At 41.8% G+C, this 13,159-nt stretch overlaps 1 protein-coding gene across 1 annotated transcript in view; it reads right to left on the reverse strand.

Moving 5' to 3' along the window:
* Positions 1-10,378: 10,378 nt before the first annotated feature.
* Positions 10,379-13,159, reverse strand: part of khdrbs3 (KH domain containing, RNA binding, signal transduction associated 3) — a gene marked incomplete at its 5' end in the record, with an annotated part of 49,003 nt that continues 46,222 nt past the window's right edge. Inside the window, 1 exon segment of the mRNA XM_024263404.1 lies at positions 10,379-11,385. Coding sequence (XP_024119172.1) covers positions 11,294-11,385 — 92 coding nt within the window.

A 13,159-nucleotide genomic window follows, 5' to 3' on the forward strand; every position in this document is an offset into this window, starting at 1 on the left:
TGATGTGAACCAGTCTAAGGCAGATCCGGATACCCCAACCCAGTTTTTCAGCCTGTCTAGGAGGACGTGGTGGTCGACAGTGTCAAAGAGCCTGAAAGAGCCTGGAACCAGGAGGCGGGATCGCTCTGCCAGAACTCAGCTTCATGGCGGCTAGCATGGCCGGATCCCCACGCGCGTGAGATGGCGAGGTGCTGGATGATGCTGCAGAGACTTGCACGTCTGCTGGCTCTGACATGTTCGCGTTCGGTGTCACCAATGTGGCAATGAAGAAAAGGAGACTTCTTTATCTTCAGGACATGAAGCTTTATTCACGTAGCAATCAGGCCACACCCTCAACAACCGCATAGCCTGATGGGTGTGAAGTCCAAAGCGTAGAGGTAACGCCACAATATAAAATTTTCCTAAAAGGGTAAAAACAAAAAAAGGTTTTCTGGCTCCTATGTTTTGATCAGTACCAAACTGGCCCAAATGGCTCTTTTACTGGCAAGGTTGCAGATCCCTGGACTAAATTAATCAAAATCGAACTCTCTGGCATCAATGCCACTCGTATGGGGTCAAATCAATATCAGCTTAAAGTGAACGAAAAAACAGATTAAAGACTTGAAAGATAGATGTTGTAACTGGAAAAAAAAGAATTAAAAATTTGAAAAAAAAAAACCCTGAAGATTTGAAAAGTAAAAGAGTGAAAACTTGAAAAAAAAAACTAAATTAAAAAATTACTAATTAAAAACAAATTATTCTTTAGTAACAGCAGCTGAAAAAACGTCACATCCCCATTACCTCTTGGGGAATGATGGGATGCATTTTCGGGTAGCCAATGAGCTCAAAGGCCCGCCCCCATGTAAAATTAGGCTCAGCTCAGCAGTGAAAACTCAAAAAAAAAAAAAAAAGTTTTTAATTAGTAATTTTTTTATTTAGTTTTTTTTTCAAGTTTTCACTCTTTTACTTTTCAAATCTTTAGGGTTTTTTTCAAATTTTCAATTCTTTTTTTCAGGTTTCAAATTTTCACTTCTTTTTTTTCAGTTACAACATCTATTTTTCAAGTTTTCAATCTTTTTTTTTTCGTTCACTTTAAGCCGATCCTGATTTGACCCCATACACTCGCTGTGTTTAGAGGGATTGGAAGAGTACAGAGGCACATCACAGGAAGACCAAACCTTCTGTGAAGCATGGGAGTGGAAACATCAGGGTTGTGTTGCTTCTCTGTAAAGGTACAGAATGATCGCTCCATATTAAGGAAAGGATGACTGAGGCCATGTATGCTGATATTTTGGACCGAAACAGCAGCAACAGGACCTCTGTCACTGAAACCAGGTCACATTACAACATATTGAGGTAAACTTTTATAATTGAACAAATCCTTATTTTCTGGTTTAATTAACTATTTTTGCTATGATTCATTTGAAAATCAAACGGTGTGTGGACTCCTTTTTCACATTCTATCTCTCACAGTTGAAGTGTTTGAGTGATGAACACTACAGAACAAACTCTGCTTTTTAAAGTAGGACAACCTGCAGAAAATATTTGTTGCTCCTCTATGGACCCATTCTTGTCAAGTGATTTTCATCATGATTGAAAAAAGCACATCACTGAACCTGTGAAATAAAAACACACGAGTGATGAAAGATTTTTCTGTTCCAAAAGCAGCACTTTGGCCATAAATGTCACCAGTGATCATTTGATGGTCGAATCATTTTTTATGACTTCTGACATCATCTATTTGCTAGAAACAACGTGTCGTCGTCTCTCTGGTGATGGTACAACATTTGTGCTGAACTCATTAGCCCTGAGAGGGCAAACGATTGTGACCAATTTGCTCCGCCTATGTAAAACAGGTGATCACCACTTAAAGAAACGTTGGAGCTCTTATTTATTGGTTCCATTTGAGGCAGCTGGGAAGCATCAGACCGAGTCTGCACAGCAGCAGGACCTGCAGCCGCCAGCTAAAGTGGCGGCTGAGAGCAAACGCACTCTGTCATTATGTTGATGTCGCCGTAAGTGCCAAGAACATGCCACGGTGAATTCCTAAGTGCTGTATTTCTCGGAGGCAAACATGCAATCACAGGTAAAATGGATTTGAAGCAGCACGACTCTTGTTCTCCACCGACACAACTGCTTATTATTTCCTGTTTCAAGGAAGGCGCCGAGACTGAAGGATGGAGCCTGAAAGTGCAAACTCATCCTCTGCGCTTCTGTGTGATGAGTTGGAACAGGTGCTTGTGTCTACGGGATGGAAACGGGGGCCGTGGAGTTACCTTCACCACCCCCTGTTGGGGCCAGCCAGGAGACTTGGTTTCTCCAGCAAGTTCTGGGTCTTTATTGAACCATTGTTGAAAATTTACCATCCTGTTCCAGAAATGCTGGAGTTATGGGCATAATCTTAACCACTGCAGATAAAATAAAAGTGGCCTTTAGAGTCTGGGAGGGGGGGGGGGCTGCTGGGTCCTCACAGGTTTGTAGGGGACCATGGTCACTGGTGTCACTGCTGGGGAAATTTAAAATCTTAATATAATCTGAAGAACCTAGAAGAGTTAGAAGGATGAATTTTAAGGAGCTGTTGGTTCATGGGGAGATGCTTAACTTCAACCTGTTGAAAAACAACAAGCCTGTAGGAATGTGTGTCGTCTGTGCACAGATGGACTTTAATCTCACATTTCATACGGCAGAGAGATGGCTTCAAAGGGGAGCGGCCTGAAGGATGGAAGAGGAGAAAAAAAGAGCAGCAGCATTTACATGAGGAGAAAGATGCATCCAGAGCAGCACACATGCAACTTTCAGAGGGTTCAGAAGACCGAGGCAGCTCTGCTGCACAAACATATTTGATCCACAGCCATCATTTCATGGCTGGATGGAGGTATCTCCCTGTTAGCAGGTTCTGAAGCGGCTGCAAGTCTGTTAAGTCAGTTTAAACCAAAGATTCATTTGTGACTTTTTTTGTGGTAAAAATACATTTTTCAAAAGTGTCAAGACAGTCAATAGCATAGAGATAGAATCTACAATAATGAGTGTACTGATTGACAATGGATGACGGTCTCTGTGGTCTCACAGCCTCCCCCAGAACCCACAGAAAACCAGTCAGAATTTGGATTTGAACATGTTTTCATTTAAAAAAATAAATAAATGAAAAATAAAAAAACATGAATGTCAAAATTAGGATGAACTAAGTGAATCAGCTGTGGCTCATTTCTGTCTGTGCGGTGTGTGAGTGAGAGTGCACGTGGTTTAGACTGGGGAAACAGCGCGTGGGTCCCTTCTTCATCTTTCTACTCCTGCATTTTGTTCTGTTCAAAATCCGTTTCTCTGTTTAGTTTTTCATGTTTGCTGTAAACTTTTAGAAAATCTCCCCAAACAAGCAAAATGCTTGTAAAAAATAAAGGCTGAGGCGACTAAAAGATCCGTCCCTGTGGATTCACAGCCCCAGCAGTGGTCGATCTTGATCGATATCAGCTCAGCCTGGGGGGGGCATCAGGCAGACCTGTGGTCACGTTGATGGCTGCTTCCAGCGCAGACACGGGAACACTCCAACATCGATCCGGTCCTCTTCATCTGAGCCAGATTAGGAACCTTCTACTTAATTACAGAGCCGGCGGCAGGAAGCAGCTCGTTAAGATCCTGTACATTATTGAGAGGAGCCAAGGATTTTACGCCCCGTTCACAGCAACTGCATCAGGCAATTCTAGCATGGGTGGGGGCAGACCCAACTTCAAGAAACATTCACAGCCAGAAGGTGGATCCCATGAGCCTGAAGGACTTTGGTTCTACTGTCGTGCTTCTGTCAGGAACGGTGGTGGAGGAACCCAGCAGCAGAACAGGGAGACTGGACGGAGACTTTTCACAAACTCAGACATGACCACACTGAGAAACAAGACTGGACAAGAACGAGCCGGACCCTCAACCAACAATGACACAAACCCCACGGTTTTAAGGCGCTTTGTTTACTGTTTGTTAAATTAATAAAGTACATCATTTGGGGATTTATAAATGAAATCTGTGTCAGGAGTTCAAAATATTTTAGCTCATGTTTGTGAGCTTTACTTTTTCTTTTCTAATGTTATTTCATTATTGACAGTTTAAAGATGTGATCACGAAAAACAGAGGAATTTGACTCAAAAACTGCTGTTCTGTGAATACAGTAGTAGTGAGTACAGCAGTCATGTAAATCAGCTAAAAACACCAAACAATAACCTGAAGAACGACAAGCTGGTGATCAGGTCAGGAGATGTTTTAATCAATACAGCATTTTACTATGATTTGATGTTGGAATTTATTCCATGGGACAAAAAAAATCCCAAATGCGCGCTGATTGTTTATCATATATATATATATATATATCTATATGATAACTGTTTTATAAAAATAACCATAAACATAAACCCTTTATACCAGAAGTGTCAAACTTAATCGCACAGGGGTCCAAAATCCAAAACACACCTTAGGTCATGGGCAGCACATGATAAACATATATTGAACACTCTAGAACTACATTTTTAAAACTTTAAAAACATAAATTTTTAACATCAATATGAATAAAAACAGGCAGGAATATTATTTCAGAATAAATCAACTTAAACCTTAAATAACTTTCAATATTTTATTTTTTATAAAAATACATTCTGAAATAAAATAAACATTTTAAAAAAAGGCCTTAAATTTCATTACTTTTATGTCATATTATATGAAAAAATACACTTATCAATGATGCAATTGAATTTAATCTCCATAAAATCTATCCTGGTAAATTCATTCAAATATGAAAATGCTGCTGAACAAAACAAACAAAGCCTGGAAATAAAAATACAATTTGGCTTTTTAGCAAAAACAAACCAAATCCTTCCGTTTTCTTTGCCAAGTCTTTTGCTTTCTGGCTGTTTTACTCTGTTTTTCAATTAAATCTTTTATCTGGTTATGTTTAATTCTTTCTGTGCGATGAGTGAGAGGGAGGCAGAGGATGAAGATCACCTTTTGATGTAAAGCGCCTTGTATTTATAAAGAAATCCATAATCAACTGATCACTCAGCCTCCATAATTGTAGGGTTGCTTCAATATATTACTACCATAAGATAACATGGGGGCGTTAAAATGATCTGATGGGCCGCATCCGGCCCCCGGGCCTTGACTTTGACACGTGCTTTATACCCACTCAGATTTAAATTGTGTTTTTGGTGTTTTTTTTTTTTTTTATGTTCATGTTGCATTTTTTTAATGATGGAGGACAAGGAAATGAACATCACAATATCATTTCTGAGTGTTTCTTAATTCATTTTTTTTTTGTAAATCAGTAGCAAATGAAAAAAAACATGTTTGAAAAAGAGTGTATCTGTGATGTAGAAAAAAAGTTGGGCGGGTCTCAAGCTCTTTGGTCTGAGCTCTTTGCAACAGAAAGGGGGCGGGGTTTCTCGTCATCAACACCTCAGAGGTGAATTTCTGATGAACTCCTGTTGCTCTGTAGAAACTATGTCCAACAGAGTTTTTTTGGATATATATGCCATAATCATGATGAAAAGAGCACTGGGAACACGGAAATTAGATCAAAAGTTGATGGGAGTGGGACTTTAACCAGCGCCAGACCAACACACTCCCACTGCCGTGCTTGGCTCCGTATGATCTGAGGTTAACCTGATCTGTTTTTATGTGACAGAACACCCACCAATCAGCGTAAAGATAATGATGGAGATGTCGTTTCCATGGAAACAAGAAGGTCTGGGCAGTTGTTAATTGTTTGGTTTTAAAGAGTTTTTTTGGTGATACACAAAACCCGGACTTTATTCAACAGTGTTTTCTGAATCCTTATCACTTACACATGCAACGACGCTGAGGGAGGGGCTTTTTCACACAACTTTATTTGAAAGTTTTTACTGCAAAAGCAACATTCTTCTCAAAAATCAAATCAGGAGACTCAAAGCTCATTTGCTTCCCAGTAATTGGAAGCTGCAGAGGCCGGCCTTCAGCTGTCTCTGCTGCACACAGACGTGTTTTTGGAGTGAGTAAAGTGTTGTTGGCCTCCTGAACATGAAGCAGGAGCTCCACATTCGGCCTGATTCTGCTGCACACAGAGGAGCGCTGCTTTGTTGGGATGAAATTGACTTGTCTAGCTCTCAAAGATCACTACACCCTCTTTGTATGCATTCCTAATCAAATAAGCAGCGCCGGCTTTATTAACTTGGACAAGCTCGCTTCAGATAAGCCTGTCGCTTTAAGCCACTTCAGAGCGGGAATGAGCCCCCGGAGGTGATGAGAGGTGACTGTGGGGGGGGGCTCGGATCTGAGCTTTAGGTCGGCGCATTATTGTCTGAGGCTTGGCCTGCAGCTCCACAGAGAATCACTTCCTCTAATGGAAAACTATTGTCTGCCACTGAGAACATACAACGTGCAGAATACAGATCAGCCTATCTGGACTTATGCACAGGCCTGTGTGGCAGGAAGCTATTTCAGAGCTGCTGCATCCACTGACGCCTTTTGTTATTAAGCAATACATCTGAAATGGAGTCCTCCTGTGTGCTTCTTTTGGGAGGGGGGTGGCCCTGGCAGGAAGAATAATGCTTTTATATCTTAACACCAACATGGAGACTAAACATAAAGCTGTCATGGTGATGCAACAAAAAGGCACTGGAGTCACTGCTTCATGGGAGCAGACTGGACCCAGAACGCTCACGTGAGAGCAGAGGTGTCTCTGCTGGAATTATGATGTCTTTCCTTTGACGTCCTGCATTATTTATCCCCTCACCCCGCCCCACTTCCTGCCAGCTAACAGCTGAACACTCCAGGCCCCACCCAGCAGAAATCACCACAGACAGTTCAGGTTCACCTCCGGTTCATCCCGAGTGGAGCGCAGTCAGAAGCTCCGAGGGAAGTTTTCCTCGAGCATCCCTGAGGAAGAGGAGCTCCATTTTCTTCACAGCACTCCCCCTACCCCCATCCTCCTCTTCCTCTGGAGAATGATGATGTGTGATACATGCTATCATTTTTCCATCCTTCCTGGACCTTCATCCGGGTCAGCCAGACTCGCCGCCCTGCAGGATTCACCTCAGTCCAAACTGTGACAAAGTGAAGCCTCTTTGTTTGTTTGTTTGTTTATGGGGGGTGCTTTTCATCCACTGTTAGGGCTCACATTTGGAGTGAACTTTAGTCTGTAGAAACAATAAAGAGAAAAAAAAGAAGATGTGAGAAACGCAGAGGAAATTTTTTTTTTATTATCATTTACTATTCATTTAGTCAGACATTGGATTTGCTCTCTTTAGAGGGGGGGGGGTTGTTCCCTGAACAGGTGCAGGCCCTGACGTGACTCAGATGGTAGACAGTTTTTGGACAAAAGGAGGCAGAAGTCCTGATCCCCCTCAGGGGATGGGAGGATTTAAGAGTTCAGAGAAACGGTTTCATTCTAAACATCCATCAGGAGAAGATCAAGCTGCTTCAAAGTGCTGTAAATATTTGATGAGTCATGATAATGCCGGATCACCTGCAGAGTCAAACATGTTGACCATCATTTCTCTGCAGGGTCAGACGTTCACCTTGTGATGCGACCACATAGATAAAGACATTTGAATAGCAAAAAACAATGAATGTCTCCAACGCAAAGAAGACAGATTAAGGATGAGAATAGGTTTTCATTTTTCCATTTTTCTAGGGCATCACAATTATTTATTTTTCTTTAGTGAGAGAGCTGTTTTCCTTTTTTTTATTTCACTTTGTTTTAGGAAAGTCAAATTTACCAGCTGTCCAGAAACATCACATGAGAAACAGTTTTTGGTTAACTCTGGTGAATTGGCAGAGATGCTTTTTAATGTAAACTAATAAAATACATGAAGATGAGTGAGGTTAGTCATGGTTGGATCTCACAGCGCTGCAGCTCAGGACACCATTATCAGAAAATATTAAAACTGCTGCCGTTTGATTTGATTCAAACTGACTTGGTCTCATAGAAATGTTAACTCCCAGTGAAACTGGAGCTAAAACCAGTGGAGGCTCCAGATCTTCATCCAGACCTCCAGCTGTCTCTTCTGAATCACAGAGATAAAATCCAGAAGACAGAAAACCGTTTTACGAATTTGTTTGGAGAAAAATCAGATTTTTAAAACTTTCATCAAAGCTCCTGTGAGGAGCAAACCTTTCAAAGTCCCACTCCAATTATCTTTCTAACTATTGTCAAAGTACTTCCAGTGTCCCGTGTACTAGTGGAGATAACCAGAGGTCTATGTTTAGGCCGTTTTTAACCTGTAGTTGACCCTTCCCCTGGAGGAGGGGTGAACTGCAGACACAGCCGGTGGTTTAACCCCCAAATTTGACCCTTAATGCTGAGTGTCAAGCAGGGAGACGCTGGGTCTATTTTAAGTCTTTGGCATGTCTCAGCTTGGATCTAAACTCATGACCTTCAAGTCTCAGCGCAGACACTCTACCACAAGACCACTGAGGCGTGGGCAGTACTGTTGGTGCAGAAGTAAGCCTCCACTGATACTGCTTCACCCCTTTGTTTTTGATCAATCCCCCTAGTTTACAGCCCCTGACAACCCCAACCTAGCAATAGCAGAGCATCAAAAACTGTAAGGAATATCTGAGCTACCCAGCTGTTCATCTAGCATTAGTCAACAGCTAGCATTAGTCAACAGTTAGCACTAGCCAAGAGCTAGCATTAGCCAACAGCTAGCATTATCCAACAGCTAGCAGTAGTCAACAGTTGGCACTAGCCAAGAGCTAGCATTAGCCAACAGCTAGCATTATCCAACAGCTAGCAGTAGTCAACAGTTAGCACTAGCCAAGAGCTAGCATTAGCCAACAGCTAGCATTAGCCAACAGTAGACTAAAGAAGACCTGAAAGCTGAAAGTCAGTCCACTTGGATTAGTCAGGACAGCGTTTGGATCTGGGGCGACCATGTTTGATGTCATCCCTCCCTTCTAAAATCAGCCTCCAGTGGTCATTTCAGATACTGCAACATTCAGAGCTTCCAGCCTGGCTTCAAATTCAGGAACTTAAGGTGAGGTCTTAGGTTTAGACTGAGCTAAGACCTCATAAGGTGTTTTTTGTAAATCCTCTGAAGTTCTCCGGATCAAAAACCTACTTTTTATGAATTTAAACTTTTATTTCCAGAGCTGTCAACAGCAACAAGAAATAAACAACCTTTCTTTGAACTACTATAGCTCTTCAAGCATTTACGCAGTCGACATACTTCCTATGGATTAATACCGTAAAGTGTTGGTTAACGATGAAACTCTTGCAGTTTTTTGCAGCATCATAATCCGATGGAAATACCTTAATTGCCCAACAGTTGAAGAATTACCGTAGTGCGAAGAATGTAGACATTGGAGCTAAAACTCAGGTGTTAAAGTGTTACGTTTTCTTGAAAGTGTTACTCTTATGCATCGCAGCCCAAATGTTCTCTGCAGAGACGTTAAAACGTTCAAATATGGAGTATTGTGACATGGTCCACCTCTTACAGCTCAGCCTTAATTTGGGTTTCATGCATTCTGAAATGTCAACGTGTGAGACTCCACCCCAACCTGCCGAACAGACAACAGCAAACATACCGCCTTGTTGTGGGACGTCGGGGGACAGACGGCGCTGAGCAGCCGGGACCTCAGCCTGGGGAGGAACACCAACAGAGCCGTGAGCATTCAGGTTCAGCTGCTCAGCATCATCATCAAACATAACATGGTGGAGCTGATCCATTTATCAGTGTCTTAGCACAGTTTACTGCTGAAATATGACTGCCATTTATTTATCTGTCGTCTTTTAGCTGATTTTAATTACAGAGGTCTAATTATGGATCCCTTGTGGCTGAAACATGACATTACACTACGGTTTAGAGGGTTTATGAACATCTGTGTTAGGGGAGGGTTAACTGGGTCGGCTTGTTTACCTTGTGGGACGGAGGTCTGTTAAAACAGCTACTGCCATCCTGCCTGCGGAGGTCAGCTGGGGGTCAATTTAACGGAACGGCAGGGTCACATGACCAGAGGACAGCAGAGAGATCAAAAAAGAGAAGGAAGAGAGAGAAGCCCCACCCTCCTGCCCTCTAACCCCCCGTCACCCCCGTCCTGCTCCGCCTTTTACGCTCAGAGGTCGGGGTTTCCCGCTGATGCTCGCTGGGATTCACTGGGAGTTATGGGGGCAGAGTGGATGATGGTTTGAGACACCGTTAACCTCCCCCAGACCTCAAGCGGAGAAGTTTCCGGTCAAAATGAAAGAAGAATGATGTCTACCCAAAAACAGCGTCAGAGGATGGATGCTGCTTCTGCTCCGCCTCTACCCACTCTGGCTTTCATGCTCAAACTTTTTCTGCTTTTATCAGGATGATGATAAAATTCCCCACATTCCACTTATTTATGTTAGTTTAAATTATAAAGCTTTTTATGATATCATAATTATTCTCGTCAACACAGGAACTTTGTTTGAAAAATGTTTATTCAGCATCAACAAAGAAGAAAATATTAAAGGGCTTACATAAGCTGAAAGCTGAACTAATCCACAGACGGACGGATGTTTAGGGTCTTAAAAAGGAATATTAGACTCTCAAAAGTTAGAAAGGTGTGCTATTTAAAAGTTTGGAAAACAGAATAACATTAAAGTACTTATTTAGACAATCTAAGGAATGAAAGCACAGACATGAAGGGCTCAGACTGCACCGCAGCTCTCAGGAGGAGCAGCACTTCTACACGGCTGGATGTTTGGGGCAGGATGGATGGACACAACTACAACAGGCTGCTTAGAAGAAAACATTTGTCAATATCCACAGTTTCACACCATGCTTTTATAAGCCCCTTAACAGACTACTATTTTACAAAAGGAGGATACAGCAATACAATATGTGTACAGACAGACGGGTTTCTCTTTTCCAGTTTGCAATTGTCTCATTTACAGGGGACACAAGTTTCACCAGTTACTGAAGTACCGTTCTGCAGAGAGCTTCTACAGAACCGCACTGTCCTAAGCTAAGCTACTACATTTCAGAGGTCTAAGGAACAGAGGAGGAAGAGCTCTGCTGCGCAGACACCTCCCTTCATCAGCTCACTGATGCTAGCCGTGAAACATTCTGCACAATCACAGAGCTGAGAGGAAACTTAACCTACTGTGGGCTTTTCTTTCTTATTCTTCCGATCCAGTCACATCTCCTGGAGGGGGGAGGGGGTATTTTTGTGGAAGTGAGGGTTTGATGTATTTCATTATTCAGAGGGATTCCATTATTAAAATCATTTTTTTACTAAGTTATTTTCATTTTAATTCTAAAAAGGTGGGAACGTCCATAAAAAAAATCCATTACTTGAGGGGGGAGGGGGCTCAGGTGCAGCTCGTATAAACAGTTCAATATCTGGAGTACGGCTGGTCTCTGTAGACTCCCTTGGTTGTTCTTGCTGATGGGGCCTTGCTGCGAGAATTTGCCCACTCTTCCTGACCTGATTAGAAGAAAAGAAAATAAACAGATGGGGACTGATTACAGAGGCGCTTCATTTAAATCATTCAGTCACAACAAGCCTGGAGGCCCGTCAGGCTCCGAGCAGACACACAGAATGGAGGAGTAGCAGCAGGAATGGAGGCGCTCTGTCTGGGTATCGACGTTGCTGGCCAAAAACAAAAGCACGCTTTCACCAGACGCCTCGCTCTCACCTGGAAGGATTCATCTCAGATAATTGAATGAGAGGATCAAATAGCTACTTGAAAAGGACCCGTTTAGTGGCTCCCAGCAAAAAGGTCACAATTACCATTAGCCCAAATCAGGCCTGTTCCCCCGCTGCTCCTGTCAGTGTGAAAGCGGCAGTATTGACGGGCCCTTTGTCTGATCTCCAGCCAGTGCTCAGACTTCCCGCACAAAGCCCGATTCCTTTCCTCTGCTGGCAACACACAGCCAATCGGCCTTAATTAAAGCTGTCACCATTCCTGCGACAGTCACTTTGAAGAACCACACCAAGGTAACCTTGTGTTTGGAGAACAAGAATGCTCATCAGCGCTGTTTATCTGTTTCCTTTGAACTGTCTCCTTTTCTGTCAGAACCTCACAGCATCCTTAGAAGGCTTTTTACTTCAGCTGGTCCCAACTCTAATGAGCGTCAGGAAAGTTGGAAATGCTTTGCACCTTCTACTGGGCGAGCTGCAGGGACAATTTCCTGAAAATATTCATCACTGACCAACCAACATCAAACCTCAGCCTCTCCTCTGTAGTGGGAGGAGGATCTGGTCTGGGTTCAAAGAACATTCACTCTAACAGATACGGAGGTTGGAAGAGACTTTTCCCTCATTAAAAAGAAGCTGATTTCTTCAGGTGTTCCACAGGGCCGTGTGCTCAAACCTCTTTACTTCTTTAGATTCCATTTACTACAAACAACAGAAAGTAAGCATATTTTCTCTTGTCACTTCTGTTTGAGCCATCAAACCTATTAAAACCATGTTAAAGCATAAAGCTTCACTTCGATTTTTCTGCCAATCATTTTTAACAGAAGCTGTTTTCATTGTTCTCTGGAGGATCTCCTCTGGTCCAAGCATGAAACCTTTTCAGCCTTTTACTCACATATTCATGAATATCTGATGGTTAATGCACATAATTTAGGTGATGCAGCTTCTGGGGATAGTTTTGGGTTTTTTTATCCAGTAAATGCTTTAAACAAACAGAAACGAGTGGAAATAAAGAGGAAGGAGGAATTGAAGTGTTGATGGTTTCAGTAAAAAGCTGAGCTGAGGGGAACCATTTCAAGAATGATATTTAGTTCACACTTAAAAACTTTAAAACAAAACATAAGCAGCAGAAGCTGCTGAACATAATAGGTAAACTAAAGAAAATAAGTAAACCTTTAAATTATTAGATCTTTGCAAAGATTTGAAACCTTATTTTTAGACATTCCAGATGTTTTACCAGCTTTGTAGTTGTTGTCACTTCTCGTTTCTACACTTCTCCAAGATTTTCTGTAAATCAACATTGTTGATGATTTGTGTCTCATTAGCAGAAATAAGGAATTTTTTAATTTTATTTTATTATTTTTTTTATTTATTAATAAATCTTTTTGCACCAAAGTCTTGACATAAACTTGATTGAGGAGTCAAAAAAATCTCAAATTTCACTGAAATGTTTGGTTCAACTGTAAGAATGTTTTCCTAAAGTTCAGCAAATATTAAATTTTCATAATTTGGGAAACAAATATTTAGAGGAATATTAATAAATAGGTGCTAGAATTAGATT

This window comes from Oryzias melastigma, linkage group LG11 (genome assembly GCF_002922805.2).
Source record: "Oryzias melastigma strain HK-1 linkage group LG11, ASM292280v2, whole genome shotgun sequence".
Taxonomy (NCBI): domain Eukaryota; kingdom Metazoa; phylum Chordata; class Actinopteri; order Beloniformes; family Adrianichthyidae; genus Oryzias; species Oryzias melastigma.